Source organism: Zea mays, chromosome 6, assembly GCF_902167145.1.
Source record: "Zea mays cultivar B73 chromosome 6, Zm-B73-REFERENCE-NAM-5.0, whole genome shotgun sequence".
Taxonomy (NCBI): domain Eukaryota; kingdom Viridiplantae; phylum Streptophyta; class Magnoliopsida; order Poales; family Poaceae; genus Zea; species Zea mays.
The window spans coordinates 91,330,105-91,353,351 of NC_050101.1; the positions used below are offsets into that span (position 1 = coordinate 91,330,105).

General features: G+C 46.8%; 4 protein-coding genes and 1 long non-coding RNA gene across 11 annotated transcripts; 1 reads left to right on the plus strand and 4 right to left on the minus strand.

Moving 5' to 3' along the window:
* Positions 1–1,858: 1,858 nt before the first annotated feature.
* On the minus strand, positions 1,859–5,213 carry LOC100279593 (uncharacterized). 4 transcript variants are annotated; one of them, XM_008649502.3, is made up of 6 exons: positions 4,500–4,857; positions 4,222–4,354; positions 3,253–3,993; positions 3,063–3,168; positions 2,667–2,866; positions 1,859–2,443 (listed from the first exon to the last, which is right to left on the minus strand). In XM_008649502.3, exons 3-6 carry the CDS (start codon positions 3,924–3,926, stop codon positions 2,164–2,166), a joined length of 1,260 nt encoding a protein of 419 aa, XP_008647724.1. In that variant the 5' UTR covers positions 3,927–3,993; positions 4,222–4,354; positions 4,500–4,857; the 3' UTR covers positions 1,859–2,163.
* Positions 5,214–5,232: 19 nt separating this feature from the next.
* Positions 5,233–10,071, minus strand: LOC100280291 (uncharacterized). 4 transcript variants are annotated; one of them, XM_020538922.2, is made up of 12 exons: positions 8,525–8,563; positions 8,034–8,385; positions 7,835–7,945; positions 7,525–7,611; positions 7,200–7,426; positions 6,925–7,003; positions 6,687–6,833; positions 6,467–6,506; positions 6,307–6,369; positions 6,059–6,090; positions 5,890–5,931; positions 5,233–5,739 (listed from the first exon to the last, which is right to left on the minus strand). In XM_020538922.2, exons 2-12 carry the CDS (start codon positions 8,343–8,345, stop codon positions 5,695–5,697), a joined length of 1,185 nt encoding a protein of 394 aa, XP_020394511.1. In that variant the 5' UTR covers positions 8,346–8,385; positions 8,525–8,563; the 3' UTR covers positions 5,233–5,694. The 4 variants fall into 4 exon arrangements, 2 of the variants coding, with proteins under 2 accessions (XP_020394511.1, NP_001146690.1); XR_004849948.1 differs by having other exon boundaries at positions 6,467–6,508; positions 6,688–6,833; positions 8,034–10,071; NM_001153218.1 differs by having other exon boundaries at positions 5,236–5,739; positions 8,034–8,583.
* Positions 9,485–10,086, minus strand: LOC103629542 (uncharacterized). Its single transcript, NM_001364310.1, has one exon. It carries the CDS (start codon positions 9,925–9,927, stop codon positions 9,667–9,669), a length of 261 nt encoding a protein of 86 aa, NP_001351239.1. The 5' UTR covers positions 9,928–10,086; the 3' UTR covers positions 9,485–9,666.
* A 232-nt stretch (positions 10,087–10,318) lies between these two features.
* LOC103629541 (uncharacterized) lies at positions 10,319–11,085 on the plus strand. The gene is made up of 2 exons (XR_554461.3): positions 10,319–10,645; positions 10,843–11,085. It is a non-coding gene; the product is annotated as an uncharacterized lncRNA (long non-coding RNA).
* A 4,480-nt stretch (positions 11,086–15,565) lies between these two features.
* On the minus strand, positions 15,566–17,460 carry LOC100279352 (lysM domain containing protein). The gene is made up of 3 exons (NM_001152370.2): positions 17,095–17,460; positions 16,667–16,794; positions 15,566–16,517 (listed from the first exon to the last, which is right to left on the minus strand). The coding sequence occupies exons 1-3, from the start codon at positions 17,260–17,262 to the stop codon at positions 15,875–15,877; spliced, it is 939 nt and encodes a 312-aa protein (NP_001145842.1). The 5' UTR covers positions 17,263–17,460; the 3' UTR covers positions 15,566–15,874.
* Positions 17,461–23,247: the final 5,787 nt, after the last annotated feature.

Genomic DNA, 23,247 nt, shown 5'->3' on the forward strand with positions numbered 1-23,247 from the left:
AACTTTAGTCCCTACTTGTTTGGTTCTAGGGACTAAATAGACTCAAATGCTCTTGGAATACACTCATGTGGGCTTTTAGTCTCTTTTAGCACCTATGTGAAGGACTAAAGACTAAATCATTTTAGTCCATATTTTAGTCCTAGTGTTTGACAAAAAATGGACTAAATGAGACTAAAAACTAGAGACTAATCTTTAGTCCCTCTAACCAAACACCCCCTAAGTCAGGAAGTTCCTCGTCTCATAAGGAGGATGGATCAGGCATCACAGATGGCAGTGGTCCGTTGAGTAGTAGAAAACATACACGGAGTGTGGATCTGGGGAACTTAGACCTTAATGAAAATCAGTGTGCTGAGGAAACTGACTGTAATCCAAAGTAGTAATTCTGTTAATTTGTCAATGCCTATAGCTGTGGCTGCTTCAAGAGGCTCGTCTTTGTTTCCAGCTCGGCTCGACTTTGATGAAGGCAGACTTGGATGGAAAAGGCTCTGCTGCAACCAGTGCCTTCCAAAGCAGTTGGTGTGAGCAGAGGACTGAAGCTTGACCTTAATTTCTCGTGTGGTGATGAGTAAGATGCTATCGCTGCAAGCAATGTGCCACCATTGTGGAATCTCCAGCAATTTAATGGCAACTGGAGTCAGCCTTCTTCCTCCAAATCTTCAAGGCAACTTCCAGTCAGAAACTTTGGCTTGAATGACAACATGTCAATCGCTGATGGTTCTGTGCGAAGAATGGATGCATCTTGTGTCAAGACTCCTCCAAATGATATGTCGGACCATTCTGCTGTCACGATTATGGGTAAGAGGATAGTTGTAGGACACAAAGATCATGTGCAGCAATACGAGCATAACTTTCTGGGACCAATTGCTGAATCAAGAGTTCTTGGTTGATGCTAAGGGTGCACCAGTCATACCACCACTGTCAGGCCTAAGCCTTGGCATTTCTCATCCATCTCTCAGCACCAGAGCAACACCACCCTCATCTGATGAATTGAGTTACTTTCATCCTAGCATGGATTTCAATTATGGAGTGCCTTCTGAAGGCGCACGTAGGGAAGCAGGGAGCTACTGGCCCATGTCCTACCAGGTCCAGGGCCAGACAATGTTTGTGGATGAACGCATGAGGAATGTGTCACAGGGTGGTAGTTCTGGGTTGGCGCGGAAGCTAAAAGAGCCAGAGTCAGGTTGGGATATGTACTCACTTCGGTGACCCCCGAAGGTTTGTTGCAGGCGTAAATGATTTTGTACTTCTTTGGACATTGTATTCTAGGGTATTTCTTTGGCACCTGAAAATGGGTCCACTTCTATTAGTATTAGGTCTGAAGACATACACATAGAGAACTGAATAAGAGATTAGCTGCAGGCAGATTTGAGAGATGTCGACATGTTAGCTGCTGGAAAACCACCCTCTGTAGATCTGGTTCTTTGTGAATGTGTTAGCTTTGTTTTAGCTGACGTAATATAGCCAAATTGCTCCCTACGGAGAGCTGAAATCATGTAAATCATCATCGTATAACTCAGAGATGAAATGCATCCCTTTTTATCCATCTTCCCATTTATATCATTGTTTTAAGCTGCGCATTCAGGTTTTCGTGTAATGCTGCATGCAGATTGCAGCTTTAAACTAGGTGATCTAAACGCCTTCTAGTTTTTTCTAAAAGCCAGTTTCTAGAAACTGGATCTATAAACCGGTTTTTAAAAAACTAGAGTGGATCCAAACACAACCTAAATCATGTGGACGGAGGGAGTAAGATATACCAAGACGGTGTCGGTGAGATTCCGATTGGGACCGGAACTGCTGCAATCGGAATCCATCACAAATTCACTGTGCACATCATTCAATCATTCCATACAGGTCCAAATTCACTGTGCACATCATTCCATACAGGTCGAGTAACATAATCAAAATGTAATTCAGGCTATCAGTCAGTCTCAGTGGATAAAAAAAAAAGAATTTCCTCTCCTTTCATTTGGTTATTTCTCCTCACACGTTTTTACAATTGTGCGCCCAGACTCCAACCACAAAGACAAGAGTTACAAGAGGGGGAAAAAAAAGTCACCCACAAAGACCGTTAAAACAAGGAGAGAACAAAATCATGTATAACCCACGTATGTCAGTGTCCCTGGTGCATTCCAATTCAAGACCAGGAACAAATAAAAGAGACAATCATGATGTGCAAGCACCCTCACAGCGCTTGGCAAGCACACAATCCTCCAAGAAGTTGGCCAGCTGAGAGCTATACAGCCCAGGATTGCTCCGGTAATGGTCCACATGGGGCGATGACACGAAGTCGCAGGCCCTCACCTCATGCCCGGCTTTCCGCTGGCCGTCGATGAATGCCTCCACTGATTTCGCTGGGATCACCCTGTCGGCGGAGCTGTATATGTACAATTGGGGGCACTTGGGTTGCTTCCAGGACAAGAGCTCCATCACGTCACACAACCTCCTGTTAAAAAGGACATTTATGTTGCTTCATCAACCACAAAGCATGCATACTTTACTCTTGATGCAATGTCAACTACCATCAGATATACAGCCATTCAAGAAAAAAATTATTATTATTATTATTTTAACTTTTATGAGGTGAGCAGTTAGTTCAAAATGTCAATTGAAAATGGCTTAAAGACAAGAACTTGAAACCCAATGGTTTGCTGCAGATATATGTGTACCTATTGATCTTTGGATAGTTCAAAACAACGTCAAAGAAACTCTCTAACGCTGACAGTATAACCGCCTCTGTTGCCCCCAGCTTGAGCTCCTTGTTGGACTCCACAACTAGGACATCAGACCTTGAATCATCTGAACCTAGTCCCTTCGTGGTGACACTGCGTTTTTTCATGAGGGCAGCCGAGAAGCCCAAAGCCCAAACCTGGATTCAGAAAACAGCAGACAGATTTGTTAATGTGCAGCAAACATGATAAAAAGAAGCAAATGACTAAAAGCTAGCACAAGCAAAAGAATGAAGAAGAAAAAAATACAAATTCAAATTCAAATCCAAATGGGAACTGAAGAATGACAAGTTCTGAATAATAGCGGATAGCTCCTGTTGATCACTAAATCTGTACCTGAGGATCAGGTGCAGCAACAGGTGCTGAGTCTACTACACAAGCTTTAATTTTGTCCACTGCTGAAGGATCATGCTGTTGCAAGTTCTCCAGAATTACGCCATAACTACAATGAAGAAATTAATAAGAACCATGATGAGAGCTCATTATTCACTCAAGAACGAAATCCAGGAGAGAACGTGTACCGTACCAAAGCCAACCAGTATTACTGAAGGTGTGGAAAATAATCTTCTTCCCACTCTCCTCCCTGACCCAGTCAGCAATATGTTCAGATAGCATCTCAACGTTCTTCTCAGCCTTCCCTCCAAGGTTATAACTGAGAATGTCAGACATCGGGAGGGTGAAAGTGACGACATGGAAGCCCCTGGAGGTGTACCAATCGGCATATCTCTTGAGGTGCTTCTGCCTTGAGCCCAACCAACCAAGAAGGACCACGACCGTCTGAGACTTGTCAGGGAAGTCGGCATAGACCCTGGGGTCTGGCAGGTGCCAGCGGTACAGCACATCGGACGGCGAGGAAGGAATTGCAGGCATCGCATCGGCCTGTCCCGAGGTTTTGGCAAAGTTGGCGTACTGGTACACCGTCTGCATGACCGGCACAGACGCGAAGGGCGCCTTCAGCAGACGCAAGCTGTGGAGGTCCCGTGGCAATAGCTGCGCGCCAGAAAGGGCAGATGCCGAAGGCGCTGCGGGAACATCTGACCTGGTCAATGGAAGCGAGGCGAGCGCGTCCGTGCCTGTGCTGGCATCAGGAAGCCTGTGGTGGGACAGCTTGTCGGGAAGCTCGTGGGAGGAGACGGCGGCGAAGGCGGCCACGGCCATGGCGGACAGGGGGCGGTGGAGATGTCCCGAGAAGGAAGCCATTTTATTCGGGGTGGAGTGGAGCCGAGCCGATCAGCAGGAATGATGCTCTTTTCTTGTGCAGCCTGCCCTGATTCACAGGAACAACAAGGGTTAGTTGCATAAACTGAATTTTTTTTATTTGTTTCTTTTTGAAGAAAAGAAGAAGAATCATGTGGTGTGTAGCCAAACTGGGACTTGGAACAAAGTGTTGTCTGCCACATTATTTATGTGTTTCACATTTGACCCCAAGAGTGGGACCGAAGAATCATGTGTCTTTGTCATGGTCAACAATACGGCAGAGCAGAAGATGGTTTACCTCCCTGCTCCTGCTGTCGATGGTTTACCACCGGTGGAGTTGGAATTGGACACGGGCTGGCTGCCAGATAGAGAATTTGACAGCCGAGCCCGGTAGTTGGCAGCAACTCCAAGTGGTGTCGGCTTCCTTACTCCTGCATATGTATGTAGGAAAAAAACAAACTAGAATTTAGAAGAAGTTAAAGAAAACATTGAGCAAGCCATTAGAATTCAGAAGGAGAAGAAACATTGAGCAAGTCTATCATAGTAAAGAAAAAGAAGAAATCAGACTATGCATACGGCAATTTGCAGAGGCGTAGGAGAAGGGGAAAAGCGAGAAGAAAAAAAGAAAGGGAAAACGAAAGTAGGCACGGGAGGGCGGTGGGGAATTGAAAGCGAGGCGGCGGGCGGAAAAAGGACGGCGCTTTCTCTTTTGCTTTCGTCTCCCACCATCGTCGGGAGACGAACCGGCAAGCAAGGATTTGCTTGTTCCAGGAAAGCAGGAACCCCACCACCTCCCTCACGGGAGGGAGATTGCAGAGCAGAGGGGGCCGGGAAGAGATTGGATTGGTTGAATGAAAACGCGTGGGGGTAGGTACGGATATGGGGATGTGGCGATTCACGGCGCGCGCGTGCAAGCAAGAAACGAGGAGAGGGGAGGGACGCGTACCAGGGCAGGGCAGGGCAGCAGCAGCCGTGAGGAAGGAGGGAGGAGGAATCTAGCTAATGTTATATAGGGCCTGTGAACGCAAGGGGAGGGAGGAGGACCAAAATAGGGGAAGGGAGGTGAGGCCGGTCCGCGCCCGCACGCCCCAGCCCCACCGCTCCGAACTCCGAAGGCTACTCAGAATCCCCGCGGAATCTCTCCTCTTGGAAAGGGTATCTATCTCGGATATTCTCCTCTCCTGCTTCCGATCTGATCTGACTCCAAAACAAGAAGATCAGAAACACGCGTAATGAAGAGAGAGGGGTTTCAAGTCGAAACCAATCTGATACCATGATACAGTCTGCAATACAAAGAGCCACATCAGAATGTGCTGAAGAAAAAAAAGGACTATGGGTCTGAATTAAAGGATCAGCGAAACGCAGTGTGTTCTTTGCCCCTGGCTGGAGAAATGACCACCATCAGAAACACAACAGGTGTGAGCCACACAAAGGAACAGTCGAACAGAGTACAGACAGATGAATGGGAATGGCTAGTCCAAGTATGCAACCCCATCACAACCTCGGGTGTGTGTGTTCCTAGTTCCTAACTACAAACAAACCCGCTTCTGACTAACTAATGTTTCATCAACCAACGTTTCATGGACTCAGCTTGACAACAGATCAGGATATTCCATATTCTAGATCCGTCGTCAGACATGACCAGCCAAACCAGTCCATGAAAACAGGCAGTTTCTGTGCCATCCCCCAATCCATCCTTCTCTTCAGCCGCACATCAATTATGCATATGCTTCCCCAACGGCCCAACCTATCCGTCGTCTGTACCATCGCATTATTCGGCCCAGTCCTCGTCACTATCATCATCTGCGTCGTTATCCTGTACCATTTGCAATCACATAGATAAGCACACACAGCCTTTGTTTGTGCTCAAAATATCAGGCACCATGATGCGCGGTTTCTTGTAAGGAAACCCGCTGCTAAAATGCCTACAAGTAACAAACAACACGATGCGTATCTAGCAACAAACCTGGGAGGAACTTGAGAGCTCTTCGATTTCATCTTCTCCCACCTGTAACACGATGAAATGACCGAAGGTCCTCAATCAAATACGCATTTATACAGAGTAAGCAAACAATGACCGACACTTCAAATCCATCTACCAAGGGAAAGCAACATAGAATCACATAAAATGGTACCTTTGGTTTTTTCTTTCCCCGAGTTCCGCTAACTGCATTCGGAAAACACACTGGTCAGTGCCCCCAGCCTATACAAATGAAACTGAAAGCTTATCTCGCAAACAACCCTAAGAGTTCTTCACTTGTACTAGCACACATCTTCCCAAACGAAATTGGTCAGATGTCTTTGGATGCTTACACCAAATGATAGCACACTAATGTTAGTAGATGTCTACTACAGAAGATGCATGTCACTTCAGTGAACTTACCCTTCTTGATCCCTGCTGGCTGTTTTGCCATTGGACTTGCTCGCTGCTTCTTAGCAGCAGCACCTAAAGATAATTGGCAATACCAAATTTTTTTAAAAAAAGCTTCTTTTCATGATGTATCAATTGATAAGGAACATAGAGAGGTGATAGAATACCGAACCTTTGGTTGCAGGGGACCCTTTAGGACTCCTTGTAGATCTCTGGAACAGGAATTAAGTATGTGTTAAATTTCTTGACAACAAATGTAAATAGACATGTTTAACACAGAAACATCCTTGTAGAATGTGGTATTGCTTCAGCGCAATCGAGTTAGGTTAAAGCTATAGACATGCTGGTTGTCTGTTAGTGATAGATAGAGGTAGATGGTTTTGCACTCTCGCCTTTTTTTCTTCTGCCCTTATAAACATGCTAGACAAAGTAGCCTGAACAAGAGGCTCCTTCTTGCTAGAGAGGGAAATTGCTGAAGAATCTGCGGGTTTGACATCTTCGCTTTCAATCTCGTCCTTAATTTCTGGACTCTCCACCTCCTTCACACATAGCAAGCAAAATAAGCCACAGCGTGACAAAATTTTAACATTAAAAACCTTGAACCTATAGAATAGTAAAAAACAGATGTACCTTATCATCCAAGTCCTCAGATATATCAGTTTCATTATTATTGTCAGACGATTCACCTCCAGAAGATAAGTCTGTGTACCTGTAAAGACAGCAAAGAGGAGTTTGTTAATTCCTTGACTTCATAAGACAGCAAGGATGAGTTTGTTAATTCCTTGACTTCACAAGACAGCAAGGATGACTGGATGAGTTTGTTAATTCCTTGACTTCACAAGACAATGAGTAAACTAATTAACATATGAAGCTGTCCGCAGCCAAAGAGAGTGCAAGGGTCTTACCTTTTCAAGGTTTTCCCTGCATTCCTAGCAGACTGTCTAACTGGTGTTCCACTCATAGTCTGTGTGTTATTCTCATCCTTATGATTTGAATCCTCAGGAGCATCGTCATCAGATGCAAACTTTGGGGAACGAGGTTCTGCAATTTCCTTTCCAGCTTTGCTTCCAGTTGCTTCATCGATGGCACCACCTGCACCACCTCTGAAATCACAGTCTGCTGTCGTGCCATCCTATCGGTTGAAAATGGAGAGGCATATATGATAGGCACATGACACAGAGAACTGAAAGTTGAAGAAAACAAATGGGCTGGTTTGAAAAGAGCACAAACATTTTGGAATTCTTTTGGAAACTCAAGTTTGAGCTCTTCCGGATTATCTTCTTTTGTTCCCACCCACCAGGCTTCAGAAAACACAATCTGCATATCCGATGACAAGGTAGCATATCTGGTGAGATTTCAGTGGCTTCAGGTGAATTTGGCAGCATAGTGATAGTTGCATTAATTGATAGTTTAACATGCAATAGATCTAATAAGCAGTAGAAAAATGCGAGTTTCGGACAGCTCCTGCATTCAGCAAGTGGAGATCATCGTGAAATGAGGAACTGAGGGGACTGGAGGAGGAATTGCAGACAACACTGACCAGGCTCTCAAAGACGTCCTCACAGACGACGCCCTTGGCCGACCTGGTCATCTGCAGCGTGAGGTACTTGTTCTTGGGGTAAACGTGCGTCCCGAAGAGCTTCATCCTTCCCTGCAGGTGCAACGCAACCGCCACTCATCCTCCTCAGAATTCAGAACTGGAAAGGTGGAATCTTGGCGAGTCCCGACCCGACCCTTACCTGTGGGAACTCGAGGTACAGCAGGGGGTTCTTGGTCCCGAGGTCGGCGAGCTCTCCGACCCGGCCACCCGAGGCTGCTGGCGCGAGGAGGCCAGGGAAGGAGAAGAGGTAGCGGCTCTTTCGCTGGCCGCCACGGCGGACGACGTCGCGGCCCTGTAGGCGCGTGACGGCAGCCGCCGGCGCGAGCGGCGCCCGCGGCGCCGCGGGGTCGCCTCGCTGGAGCAGGCCGTTGGAGAAGGCGAGCGAGCGGAGGCGGCGGCGCTCGTCGGCCTCGGCGTCTGCTGGCGCGGTGGAGACGGCTTTCTTGACCATCCCTCTCCCTCCGGTGTAGGGTTTTGGGTACAAGTTTGAGCTGGTGATTGATTGGAAAAGACTGATGAGACGGGAGGAGGAGATCTCGGAGCAAAAGTTAGGTGGTACGATACGGGTGTCGGCGTGTCGCGTTCGCGTGTTTGGGACGAGACGAGACGAGACGAAGACGAAGACTCTACCGGCCACACGGAAAGCGGATTCATCCGAGACCGCCTTCGACGCTGAAAAAACGGCCATGCGAGGGACTGGGAGGGGGCAAATAACTGAAGTGTGCATTGACGTAGCAGTCTAGCAGAGGCAGCAAATATGAGAGTATACAAGTGGAAAAGAAATCTGACACTTTCCAGTTGGTAGTGACGAACAAGACCATAACAATAAAACAGTTTAACAAAGAGGCAAAAAAATAAGGTCCTTTGCATCTACCAAAAGGAGCTCGAGCTCGACGCGTCGCAGGATCGGAGAAGAGAGAGCTCGCCTTTGAGCTACAAACCCATCCTTTGAGCGCTCTATGGGCAGGTTTGGAAGTGAGTTTTAATGTTTCGATATCATGGTATACAGTATAGTTTTAACAAAACCAAAACCAAAATAGAATTTAAAGTATTTTTTTATACATAGCATCGAGTAACACATTTGTTAGCTTATATCCTATTTAAATGCACTAGGAGGTGTTTTAATACACTAAAACTAATAGTTAGTGGCTAAAATAAGCTAGAGACATCAAACACCCTAGCTAATATTTCAGGTATTAGCTATTTTTAGTAAATTAGCTATTAGTTAGCTAGCTAATTCTACTAGTAAATTTTTAGTCAACTAACTATTAGATCTAATGCATTCAAACACCCCCTAAAGATAATAGTTAGCTGATAAAATTATTTACAAATATCTAAACAACCTCATTAATAATTCATGTATTACCTACTTTTTAGGTAATTAGGTACTAGTTATCTAACAAATAATTCTACTGGTAACTTTTTATCAACTAACTATTATCTCTAATATATTTAAACATGACCTTATATATAAATTAAGAGACAAATAACACTGTCCGGTAGCGCAACGATAGAAAAGTGCATGTCTTGCGGAGCAAAACTTTGGTCTTAAGATGTTTGTCAAATACTCGAAAATTACCACAGTTTGGATTAAACCATGATATTGAAAGCTCTATTTTGCAACGGTGTCTGAAACAGCTTTTGGTCTATATTCTATAATATTACTATAGTAACAACATATACATTGTACGGAGTATTTCTTAAAACCCACGGGAAAAAACTCCACTCCTATGGCAAGAAGGAAAAGGTCTCGTCTTTGACGGTTCAGATCCTCAGGGACGCGCCGGCAGTGCGGAGGTGGCGGCGGTCTGGCCCCGGCTCCGGCTCCGGCCCAAGGAGTGGACGTCGGAGGCAGAGTCGATGCCACCGTCGGACTCCTCGGCGATGGGGTCGAGGCAGAGGGCCGCGGCGCGGCGTAGGAGCTGGCGCTGCCGGCGCACCACGTCCAGCGTGTCCGGCGGCGCGGGGTCGTCTGCCAAGGCGAGGGCGGTGCGGGCGGAGGTGGTGCAGGCGGCGATCCTAGCGGCGGCCATCGCCCTTCCTCTGGACTGGATTGATTGGCGTTGTTTTCCTGAATACGGATGGATCGACACAGCCTCAGCTCAGCCCGTGGCGGCTTGCAGTTGCAGCTGTCAGCGGGCTTCTCCCTGGCTGATGTGAATTCCGCAACACTTTGCTCCGAGGGAATATATAATCTCACGGTCCGAGCACTCTTATATTTATAGAAGATATACAGGGGAGAGGAGCCAGGCAAGGCAAGGCAAAGCAAAATGAGTTGGAGAAGCAAGGAAGGAGAAAGGAAACTTCTTGAGGATTTCATTTCCTTTCCCTTTCCTTGTTGCTTGGACTGCCATGTGTACGTTGGCTTGCTGCTCAAGGACAGTGATACATACATATGGACAGGGGAGGCCGTTGAATCTAGGTACGCTACTTGTTGCAGGTGTTGCCATTGCACACCACACGCTAGCTTGAGCTTCAACGTCACCACCACCAGTCTTTCGTGTGTGGCTAACATATCTACACATATCCTCCATCTTTATGCCCTCTAATCTAGCTTGAAAATTACTACCAAACTTTCTCTTTTCAAAGGTACTTCTCTTTGAAAATCGAAACTGATGATCCGTCCAAAAACAATCATTGGAGATCAATTGCTTAGATCTCCCCCCCCCCCCCCCCCCCCCTCTCTCTAATCAGTACCACAACAGTCTCACTTATAGTTGAATAAGCTTTCAACATGACCTTGACAGCCTGGTGAGACTTCTTATCTTTTAGCAATGACCATCAACCTATCATATATGTCTTGTGACCTCTCTCCTTTCGTAATCACAAACAAACCAGTCGACCTTTACCATCAAAAAAATAATTTTGGATCACCTAACTTTGTCAACACCTTCACTAGCAATATACAAGGTGTTCCTGATTTATTTTGCTTGTTTTGTATCCTACAGGTGCGTGGAAATGAAGCTGAACTTACAGCAAGAGATTGTGTTCGGTCCTAAGTCTGAGGATAAGTTCTAATCGTTGGATTTAAATTAGATAGATGTTGGTTAAATCTGAAAATAAAACAAAAAGAAATCATACATCTGTGATTTAGCCAAAAAAAAAATCTGTTGCTATTTCCCGACCAATCATCATGTTGTATTCATGTATACTCAAGTCATTTAGCAAGAGACCAATGGTTTGAGCATTAAGATGAATTTGTTGGTACTCATTTGGCGTTAGCTTTCAAGGGCTCACCAGCTCATGTACTCCTTTCTCGGTGTGAGATTGTGTGTGGGCTAACATCACTGTTGGGCTGTCGGTCCATTAGGGTTAGGATTTTGTGTCTATGTGTATATATATATAACCACCACCTCTATGCAATATCAATCAAGAGTTCTATTCTCCAACTTGGTATCACATGACTAGGTTAGGGTTTCTAACCCACCTCACTACCGCCACCACCAGCTGCTACAAGCAGCCGCTAGGCCCTCCGGAGCCGTCGTCCCCGGGAGGTTCGTCGTTCCCTCCAAGGGACGATCATCCTCCAGCCGCTGGAGCTCCCCTTCCTCCCCTGGTCGGCCCTTCCACACCCTCCCACCGCTGTCGGTGCCCATGGATCAGGCGCTCCAACGCCGGCGACCTCTTCCCCTTCGTCCCTGCCAACACAAATGTTTTCCCCGGAAGCGCGCTCCCCATCTTCCCTACGTAGTCGGCGGCCGACCCTGGCCCTTCCCTGCTCCACCGGCGAGCATGCGGGCCCAAGCCACGCCACCACTGCGAGCGGCCGCTGGTTTCGGCCGCCGTCACTTCCCACCCTACCCCCTCCTCTTTGGCGACCTTCAGCCCAAATCCGCGCCGCCACTGCCATCCGGCCACGGATCCATGCCATCGTCGACCTTATCTTCATGGGCGCGAACTCCCTCCCTCCCAGCGACGCGCCTGGCCCCGCGACGGCTTCCCCTGCTGCGACCGGCGCGACCCCGCCCCGGGCAACAGCCGCCGTGGACTCGCGGGCGCACATGCTGGCAGCCGCCGCGAGCTCGCCCTGGCCCGGCCGGGGATCCCCTGCGAGCCCCCTCCTTACCGATGCTCTACGACGCAATCTAGGACACGCCCGCCATCTTCAACCGCGCGGTCGCGGCCTAGATCCGACGCACGCGCTTCCTGCGCCCGGTCGGCGAGCCTCCCCTGGCAGCGGCACGGATCGAGCCATCAATCTTCGATGCTCCTCGCTCCCCTCCCCAATGTCAGCGCCGGCGGGGTCATGGCTATTGCCCTTCGAGCTCCTTCCTCCCAGGTCCGCGCCACTCCTTCCCTATGCTGTCGGTCGCCCGATCCGCCTTCACAACGCCTCCCGGATCCACCATCGGAGGCGAGCTGACCCTCGGGCTGTGCGACGACCATGATGATCAGGCTCCTCTGGCTGCACCTTCACACTTCTTCTATTATCGGCGTCACCCATCCCACCACGCCCCGCGCTGGCCCCTGTCCGACTGGACCTGCCCTGCCACCCTTCCGTTCATCGCCTTCGTTGGATCTGTCGCTGCCACGACATTCCCAGCTAGATTCACTGTTGTTGCGACCTTCCCAACTAGATCTGTCGTCCCTTTGGCCGGATCGCCGTCTTCTTGGTTGGATTTGTCAGTGTCGTGGCCTTGCCGGGCGGATCCGCTGTTACCCCTTCTATTCTGCCGCGGGAGCGACCACCATGACCGGCGCAGACGCGTGCGCTGCCACTGGCCTCCCTGGCGGTGCTCCTCGACGTCCAAACGATCGAAGAAGTAAGAAGGTCGGCCTGCTGGTGATCTTTTGTTGTGTCGCCCTGCCGATCGTTGACACTCAAACGTCGACCTTCCTGAAGAACATGCTACTGTTGCGTGTCTCCTGACATGGCCACCTTGACTTCGACTACCTCGACATCCAGGGGCTATCGTTTTCTCGGAGTCCACACCGGTTTCTACTCCAACCCTTAGTAACCGGGAACTGGGAACTTGGCCACGTTCCTCGTTCCGGGAACGTGGGAACAATCTTATTCCAGTAGTGTTAAATCCTAGTTTTTGTAGCTTTCCGCGTACCACGTTCCCGTTCCTCGATCCCATCGATCCGGGAACCTGGTTACTAAGCTCCAGCCGCAACATTCACACTCTCACGATACTGCGACTGCGAGGGATATCAACCCGTCGGCTCATACATTCGGCTTCTACTCTAGTGTTATCGTGTGTGGTGCCCTTGTTGCGCCTGCGGGGATGTTCTGTGTGTGTGGACCAGCATCACTGTTGGGCTGCCGGCCCATTAGAGTTAAGGTTCTGTGTCTATATATGTAACCACCACCTCTATACAATATCAATCATGAATCACTCTCCAACTCTTGTATTTTTCCTGAGCTCCGATTAAAGTCTTACCAATTCATTGTAGTGAGATAACTTGCTTGCGGGCACATTGATGAGAGTCAAGAGCCAAGCTTAGACATAGAGGAGTGATCAAAGAATACACTCCCATTTATCACCCTAGGCGAATAGTAGCATCTCTCTCTCTCGTTTGCCAGACATGGCATGTGCTATAATCTCTACTACCTATTAAGACGGTAAGGGGTAGGCTGCCTCATTCCAAAGCTCATTCCCATTCCCAGCAAAGCCCATTCACATTTCCATTCCCGGCTATCACGTGTCTTTCTCATTCCCCCTCCCACAAAGCCTATTCCCATTCCCACGTGCATCCCACGCCTAGCTAAAATTAAATTAAAAAAACAGGCTCCAAGGGGATTCGAACCCGCGACCTCTCAAATAAATGTGTTTGTAGCTACCACTACACCACATGTGTGTTTATGTCTACATCTATTATAGTAAAAAGATATAATACATCTCTCCCGAAGCCCACCTGCTACCCTTGCACAATGTGTAGTAGTAGATAAGTATCACTGAGATTATTAAATTATATTTTTGGATTGAGGGAGTAGTATTTAAAGAAGAGCCTTGCATACAATTTCTTTTGTTTGAATAATGTTTTCAACTTAAATATTTTTTTTGCATGTGTAACATTTATTCTCCATAATATTTTTCTCTACTACCTATTAAGACGGTAAGGGGTAGGCTGCCCCATTCTGTGTTCTGCCATTCTCATTCCGTCCTCACTGCAAAGCCCATTCCCATTCCCAGCAAAGCCCATTCACATTTCCATTCCCGGCTATCACGTGTCTTTCTCATTCCCCCTCCCACAAAGCCTATTCCCATTCCCACGTGCATCCCACGCCTAGCTAAAATTAAATTAAAAAAACAGGCTCCAGGGGGATTCGAACCCGCGACCTCTCAAATAAATGTGTTTGTAGCTACCACTACACCACATGTGTGTTTATGTCTACATCTATTATAGTAAAAACATATAATACATCTCTCCCGAAGCCCACCTGCTACCCTTGCACAATGTGTAGTAGTAGATAAGTATCACTGAGATTATTAAATTATATTTTTAGATTGAGGGAGTAGTATTTAAAGAAGAGCCTTGCATACAATTTCTTTTGTTTGAATAATGTTTTCAACTTAAATACTTTTTTTTGCATGTGTAACATTTATTCTCCATAATATTTTTCCATGGATCTAACTTATAAATCATTTTCATAAACCAATGCCAAAGATGAATCCATGTTTCTTGGAAACCTCGAACAAACACCACTAGCATGAGGCGCTCGCGTTGGCGTCGCTCACCGACGACGAGAAGAAACTTGGCGACTACCAGTTCGAACTCTGGAAGCAGTCCTACATGGCCCATGCGCCGCTGTGTACGACAAGCTCCGGCGCAGCCGCCGCTTGGACGTGGTCTAGAGCGGCTGCACCGCGCTGTCCATCGTCAAACATGGGGACCTCATGGTCGTCGCTAATGTCGACGACTCTCGGGTTGTTCTGGGCATCGCAACCTACGACGACGCCATCACGCCGTCTAGCTCATCATCCACCTGAAGCCTAACCTGCCACGTAAGTCGCTACTGGCCGACCATGAATTCTTGTGCGCTGGAATGATGACCATTGTTGTTGTTGTGTGAGTGTCCTCAAACAAGATGTATGTAGAGGAGTAACATATCCGGTGGTGCAACGACCAGGTGTACTACCTCGCTGATGAGCCCGGGGTGCACTTCATTTGGCAGCCCAGCCAAGAGTGATCGGTACTCACCATATCGCGCGCGTTCGACGACTATTATATCAAGGATTGTGGCGTCATCTCGACACCAGAGGTGAGCAGAGGTGGACCGACAACAATGACCACTCGCCATTGTCGGGGTACCTTCTGTGCCGGCCTGCCTTTAATTCTCTTCGCAAACACACACTTGCATTTTTTGTTTAAGCAAGCGTGTATGGTGGTGCGTACCTGATGACTAACGATGTACGACGGAACTTCTACCGGCAGGTGTGGCACGTGCTCTCCAATAATGAGACCATGCAAATCATGACATATATCGAAGTCCGCATGATACTGATGGTTGCAATGTAGTAGTGAAATAACTAAATTAAAATAACAAAATTTATGTATGGCTAGGATCACAAATGAATTATGAAATATTTTCTTATAACAATATAAGACACATTTTGTATATAAGTTATCATGGTATTATATGTTCCCGTTGCAACGCACGGGTACTGACCTAGTATAATAATAATAACGAAAACCAAACCACAGTGGGAAAAAAAAAAGAAGAACTTCCATTTGATTTAGGGAGTAACTGAAACCAAATTCACCCCATCACACAGCAGACAGAATATCTGTGTGTAGCACTGCCTGGGATGGGATACAATACAATTCATTCCATCAACACATGCATGTATGCATGTTGTATACATTACATGTAGCTAGGCTCCATCGTAACTCTTCTCTTTTGTAGGAGTTGTACAAGCCAATCAATTGTGCTAACACCAGAGCTGCAGACAGATATGCTCTGCTGCCAAGTCAGTCGCCTAGTCACGCCACAGCTCGTCGTTCATCAAAGGAGACGCTCAAACATGTGTGTATTCAGTTCAGTTTCAGTCCAACGCGGTTTTGGTTGGTCCTCCGAGCTGACGCTGGTTTGGGCAGGCCATCAAGCAACGGTCGGGTGAAGGAGTCATGGCTGAACGTCCACTTGGAACTTGACCACATAGAGACTCCATTGTCAGCATCCGCAAAGCTGGGCGCGCTCGGGGACTTCCTCACAGTCACAGATCTGAAGCCGCTCTTCTGGCTGGAACCTGGGCTGCCTGCATACGTGTCTAGACGGACGCTGGAAATCAACAGACTCTTGATCGCCTTCACTAGAAAATCACCCTGGGCGTTAGACTCTGCTTCCACTTTCTGTCGCCGCCGCATAGAACCATCTTGCTCTGGTTTCGGTGCCCCGCCATCGCCCTCGGTCGCTGAAAAGCCTAGCGCTTCAAAATTCCAGCTGCTGTCGGTGCCTGGAGCTGCGGAAGGATTGAGCAATGTTTCGCTGAGGTTACTCTGGAAGCCGCCGCCCTTATGGTACACAGACAGTTCAGTGCTGCTATCCATGGTATTTCCTCCTTTCTGAGGTGGTGTTAGGCCATAGTATCTCTGCAAGGTATTCATTGCAGATGACGCACCCTGCTGACGAGACTTGGGCGCGTCTCTCTTTTGCCGATGGTTTGGAGCACACGTTCTACAGAAAAAAAAATGAGTATAAATGTCCCAGTCTGATATGATATGGCAATATACAGTTGATCCAGTTATCTCTGCAGCTAATTCAAAACTAACACAAGTTAACAGATTCTGGGCATGGTTTCTCCAATAAGATTGAGAGAGATGTACCTTATCGTTCTTTGACCACAAGCATTCAGGGATGGCATGGGCATTCCTGGTAGAGGTATGAGCAGCGATTTGTGTGCAAACATCTGGCTGTCAGTTACCAAACTGTTTGCCCTTTTGATGTCAGATATCTACAGGTAATAATAAAAGAAGTAGATCTTTAACACAACAACTCAAAGAAGAAGTTTTTCACAGTTGTTTACGTTTGCGGATTTATGTAGTAAGAAATAAAACAGATGACGCAAAGAGCTGGAGATTCTTTTGACATATGGTTGCCAAGAAACGAGGAAAAGTTGGAGTTTTTGGCGAACAGCATGAGATCTCCTCTTCCATCTCGCGGGCGAGGGGGGGGTGTAGAGGCTTTTACCCACCACCACCAACCAACCAACCAAAGCGGAGAAGGCGACTATTGCTGGATGAATGATGAATACCTCGACGCCGTACTTGATGGCGATGCCGGCGAGCGTGTCCATCCTAGTAACCTCGTGCTCCAGGAGGTGGCGGTGGGCGAGCGGCGATGAGGGAGGCGTCGTATCCGGCGAGAGGACGGCGCCGCGGAGGGCGTCGTACTCGTCGGAGAGAGGGTGGGAGATTCCCATGGCGAGGTGAGCAGCAAGTTAAGTCAGGGCCGGGGATGCGCTGGATGATGGGCAGAGCAGATCAGAGGTGTGGGGTTCTGCCTTCCTGGGATGGCAAATTGACGCGCGTGGAGGAGAAGGGGAAGGAGAACGAAGGTTGGTGCGGGTGAGGCCTGCGTCGCCGTCGGTGGAACGAGAGGAGAAAAGGCGCGCCTTTTCTTTTCTTGTGTTGCAGGTGCAGCCTGCCGTTTGCCGAAATGCTTTTGTTTTGTTACGCGGTTCGGGTTGCTGAGCTTATAATAGCCACGTGCTTCCCGGCAATCCGACCCCACTCCTCCTTTGACCACCGCGTTGTCCAACCAGAATTTCACCAAGCCACTTGTAACATGGTTATTGAAAAAAAAACATAGCGTTAGTTTAACGGTTAAGGCACTGTTTATTTCGGATTATAATCATTATATAATCCAGCGTAAATAATCCAATAGGTAAACAAACAACTAGATTATGAGTTCAGATTATATAAACTAAAGTCCAGATTATAATAATCTTATAATCTCCTAAGAGTAGCTTATTTGTGATTTTTTTGGTAAAAGACCCACTATACATGGTTATGTAAATAGAAATTATAATATATGTCATCTTTCTTTCTTCACCTCAAATAAACAAACAAGGATACTGTTGTCTTTGTGAATAATCTACATTGCGGCCGTTGGAACGTCTTCTTCATCTACATCATTAAGATCAACAGCTTGCTCTCTTGGAGAGCCATTAGTCTCATCAAATACAACGTCGCTAGAGACTTCAACCAAACCCGATGATTTGTTGAAGACCCTATACGCCTTTGTATTTGAATCATAACCTAATAAAAAACCCTTCTACAGCTTTGGGAGCAAATTTAGAGGTTCTACCTTTCTTCACAAGAATATAACACTTGCTCCCAAATACACGAAAATAAGACACATTGGGTTTGTTACCAGTTAGCAGCTCGTATGAAGTCTTCTTGAGGAGGCGGTGAAGGTAGACCCTGTTGATGGCGTGGCAAGCCGTGTTCACGGCTTCCGACCAAAAACGCTCGGGGGTCTTGAATTCTCCAAGCATAGTCCTCGCCATATCGATGAGCGTCCTGTTCTTCCTCTCTACCACACCATTTTGCTGAGGTGTGTAGGGAGCGGAGAACTCGTGCTTGATCCCTTCCTCCTCAAGGAACTCCTCCACTTGAAGGTTCTTGAACTCGGACCCATTGTCGCTCCTTATCGTCTTCACCTTGAGCTCAAACTCATTTTGAGCTCTCCTGAGGAAGCGCTTGAGGGTCCCTTGGGTTTCAGTTTTGTCCTGCAAAAAGAATACCCAAGTGAAGCAGGAAAAATCAACTATAACAAGACCATACTTCCTCCTATACTCAGATAGGCGACGGGTCCGAATAGGTCCATATGAAGCATCTCCAAGGGTCTTGATGTCGTCATCACATTTTTGGTGTGATGAGAGCCTCCCACCTGTTTCCCTGCTTGACAAGCTACACAAGGTCTATCTTTTTCGAAGTGTACATTGGTTAGACCTATCACGTGTTCTCCCTTTAGAAGCTTGTGGAGGTTCTTCATCCCCACATGTGCTAAGCGGCGATGCCACAACCAGCCCATGCAAGTCTTAGCCATTAAGCATGCATCTAGACCGACCTCTTCTTTTGCAAAATCAACCAAATACAGTTTGCCGTCTAGTACACCCTTAAAAGCTAGTGAATCATCACATCTTCTAAAGACAGACACATCTACATTTGTAAATAGACAATTATATCCCATATTACATAATTGACTAACAGATAGTAAATTATATCCAAGAGACTCAACTAAAAACACATTAGAGATAGAGTGCTCATTTGATATTGCAATCTTGCCTAAACCTTTCACCTTGCCTTGGTTCCCATCACCGAATATGATTGAATCTTGGGAATCCTTATTCTTGACGTAGGAGGTGAACATCTTCTTCTCCCCCGTCATATGGTTTGTGCATCCGCTGTTGATAATCCAGCTTGATCCCCCAGATGCATAAACCTGCAAGGCAAATTTAGGCTTGGGTCTTAGGTACCCAACTCTTGTTGGGTCCTACAAGGTTAGTCACAATTGTCTTAGGGACCCAAATGCAAGTTTTATCACCCTTGCATTTTGCCCCTAATTTCCTAGCAACTATCTTCCTATCCTTTCTACAAATAGCAAAGGAAACATTTAAAGCATGATAAATTGTAGAGGGTCCATTCATAACTTTCCTAGGAGCATGAACAATATTCTTTCTAGGCACATGATAAATATTTTTCCTAGGCATATCTCTACCATGCATATAGGAATAACTGGGAGCAGACATAGCATAAGAATCATAGGCATGTGAATCAAAAGCATTACAACTCCTATGAGACTGTCTTCTATCATTGTACATAAAAGCATGGTTCTTTTTAGTACTACTTGCCATAGGAGCCTTCCCTTTCTCCTTGGTGGAGATGGGAGCCTTATGGCTTGTTAAGTTCTTGGCTTCCCTCTTGAAGCCAAGCCCATCCTTAATTGAGGGGTGTCTACCAATCGTGTAGGCATCCCTAGCAAATTTTAGTTTATCCAAATTACTTTTGCTAGCCTTAAGTTGGGCATTAAGACTAGCCATTTCATCATTTAACTTTGCAATAGAAGCTATGTGTTCACTACAAGCATCAATATCAAAATCTTTACATCTATTGCAAATAACAACATTTTCTACACAAGTTGTTGATTTACTAGCTATTTCTAACTTAGCATTCCGATCATCATTAATACTTATTAAGCTAGAAATTGTCTCATGGCAAGAAGATAATTCACAAGAAAGCATTTCATTTCTCTTAACTTCTAAGGCATGAGATTTTTGTGCTTCTACAAATTTGTCATGTTCTTCATACAACAAGTCCTCTTGTTTTTCTAAAAGCCTATTCTTATCATTCAAGGCATCAATCAATTCATTAATTTTATCTACCTTGGTTCTATCTAGGCCCTTAAATAAACATGAATAATCTATTTCATCCTCATCACTAGATTCGTCCTCACTTGAAGAAGCATAAGTAGAGTTTTGAGTACATACCTTCTTCTCCCTTGCCATAAGGCATGTGTGACGCTCGTTGGGGAAGAGGGATGACTTGTTGAAGGCGGTGGCGGCGAGTCCTTCATTGTCGGAGTCGAACGAGGAGCAATCTGAATCCCACTCCTTGCCAAGATGTGCCTCGCCCTTTGCCTTCTTATAGTTCTTCTTCTCCCTCTTGTTCCCTTGATCCTGATCACTATCATTGTCGGGACAGTTAGCAATAAAATGACCAAGCTTACCACATTTGAAGCATGAGCGCTTCCCTTTTGTCTTGGTCTTGCTTGGCTGCCCCTTGCGACCCTTTAGCGCCGTCTTGAATCTTTTGATGATGAGGGCCATCTCTTCATCATTAAGTCCGGCCGCCTCAATTTGTGCTACCTTGCTGGGTAACGCCTCCTTGCTCCTTGTTGCCTTAAGAGCATCTGGTTGAGGCTCATTGATTGGACCGTTTAGAGCGTCGTCCACGTACCTCGCCTCCTTGATCATCATTCGCCCGCTTACGAATTTTCCAAGGACTTCTTCGGGCGACATTTTGGTGTACCTGGGATTCTCACGAATATTATTCACCAAATGAGGATCAAGAACGGTAAAGGACCTTAGCATCAGTCCGACGACGTCGTGGTCCGTCCATCGCGTGCTTCCGTAGCTCCTTATTTTGTTGATAAGGGTCTTGAGCCGGTTATATGTTTGTGTCGGCTCCTCGCCCCTTATCATCGCGAATCGTCCAAGCTCGCCCTCCACCAACTCCATTTTGGTGAGCAAGGTGACGTCGTTCCCCTCATGAGAAATCTTGAGGGTGTCCCAGATCTGCTTGGCATTGTCCAAGCCGCTCACTTTATGGTACTCGTCCCTGCACAAGGAGGCTAACAACACAGTAGTAGCTTGTGCATTTCTATGAATTTGTTCATTAATAAAAATGGGACTATCCGAGCTATCAAACTTCATTCCATTCTCAACAATCTCCCATATGCTTGGATGGAGAGAGAATAGGTGACTACACATTTTGTGGCTCCAAAATCCGTAGTCCTCCCCATCAAAGTGTGGAGGCTTGCCGAGAGGAATGGAGAGCAAATGTGAATTTGAACTTTGAGGAATACGCGAATAATCGAAAGAAAAGTTCGAGTTAATCGTCTTTCGTTTGTCGTAGTCGTTGTCGTCGTTGTCCTTGTGGGAAGAAGTGGACTCATCACTGTCGTCGTATTAGACGATCTCCTTAATGCGCCTTGTCTTCTTCTTCTTCCCATCTTTTCGTCTATGACCCGAGCCCGAGTCGGTAGGCTTGTCATCCTTTGGCTCGTTGACGAAAGACTCCTTCTCTTTATCGTTGATCACGATACCCTTCCCCTTAGGATCCATCTCTTCGGGCGGTTAGTCCCTTTGTGAAGATAACGGCTCTGATACCAATTGAGAGCACCTAGAGGGGGGGTGAATAGGTGATCCTGTAAAACTTGAAAACTTAAGCCACAAAAACTTTGTTAGGTGTTAGCACAGTAAATGCCAAGTGGCTAGAGAGGAATCTCAACAAAACACAATAACCACATGAAATCAATCACAGAGATGGCACGGTGGTTATCCCGTGGTTCGGCCAAGACCAACGCTTGCCTACTCCACGTTGTGGCGTCCCAACGGACGAGGGTTGCAATCAACCCCTCTCAAGCGGTCCAAAGACCCACTTGAATACCACGGTGTTTTGCTTGCTTTTCTCAATCCCGTTTGCGAGGAATCTCCACAACTTGGAGCCTCTCGCCCTTACACTTGAAGTTCACAAAGAAGCATGGAGCAAGGGAGGGATTAGCAACACACTCAAGACAAGAAATCACAGCAACACCACGCACGCAAGTCGCAACGAGAGCTCACAACACAACTCAATGAGTTCACCACTCAACTAGAGCTCTAATTGCTATAGCAAAGAATCAAAGGCGCGGAATCGATGTCTTGGTGCTTAGGAATGTTGTAGGAATCTTGGTGTCCTCCTCCATGCGCCTAGGGGACCCTTTTATAGCCCCAAGGCAGCTAGGAGCCGTTGAGAGCAATCTAGGAAGGCTGATCTTGCCTTCTGTCGAGTGGCGCACCGGACACTGTCCGGTGCACACCGGACACTGTCCGGTGCCCGATTTCCTTCCTTAAATAGCGAAGCCGACCGTTGCGGATTTGGGAGCCGTTGGCGCACCGGACATGTCCGGTGCACACCAGACAGTCCGGTGCCCCCTTCTAGCCGTTGGCTCGGCCACGTGTCCCGCGCAGATTGCGCGGCCGACCGTTGGCTCACCGGACAGTCCGGTGCACACCGGACAGTCCGGTGAATTATAGTCGTACGTCGCCAGTGAATTCCCGAGAGCGGCCACTTCGCTCGATCCAGCCTGGCGCACCGGACACTGTCCGGTGCACCACCGGACACTGTCCGGTGCACCCAGACTGAGCAGAGTCTTGGCTGCCCGAGCCAAGACATTTCCAATTGGATTTTTCCTGTTTCCAGCACTTAGACACAATACATTAGTCTCTAAAACAATGTACTAAGTCTGAGAAACATACCTTTATCCTTGATTTGTACTTTGTCCACCATTTTACACTTAGGCACTTGTGTTGAACACTAAATCACCAAAATACTTAGAAATAGCCCAATGGCACATTTCCCTTTCAATAATTCGGATTATATAATCTATACCGAAACAAATAGGTCATTAGTCTTAGATGTATATATTCGACATTACAAGCCTTACAAGTGTGGTGTTGTCACGACTTAGGGGGTGTTTGGTTTATAGGAACTAATTTTTAGCCTCTCTATTTTATTTTATTTTAGTCTCTAAATTGTCAATACGGAAACTAAAATAGAGTTTTAATTTCCGTATTTAGCAATTTATGGATTAAAATGGAATAAAATGGACAGACTAAAAATTAGTCCCTAGAAACCAA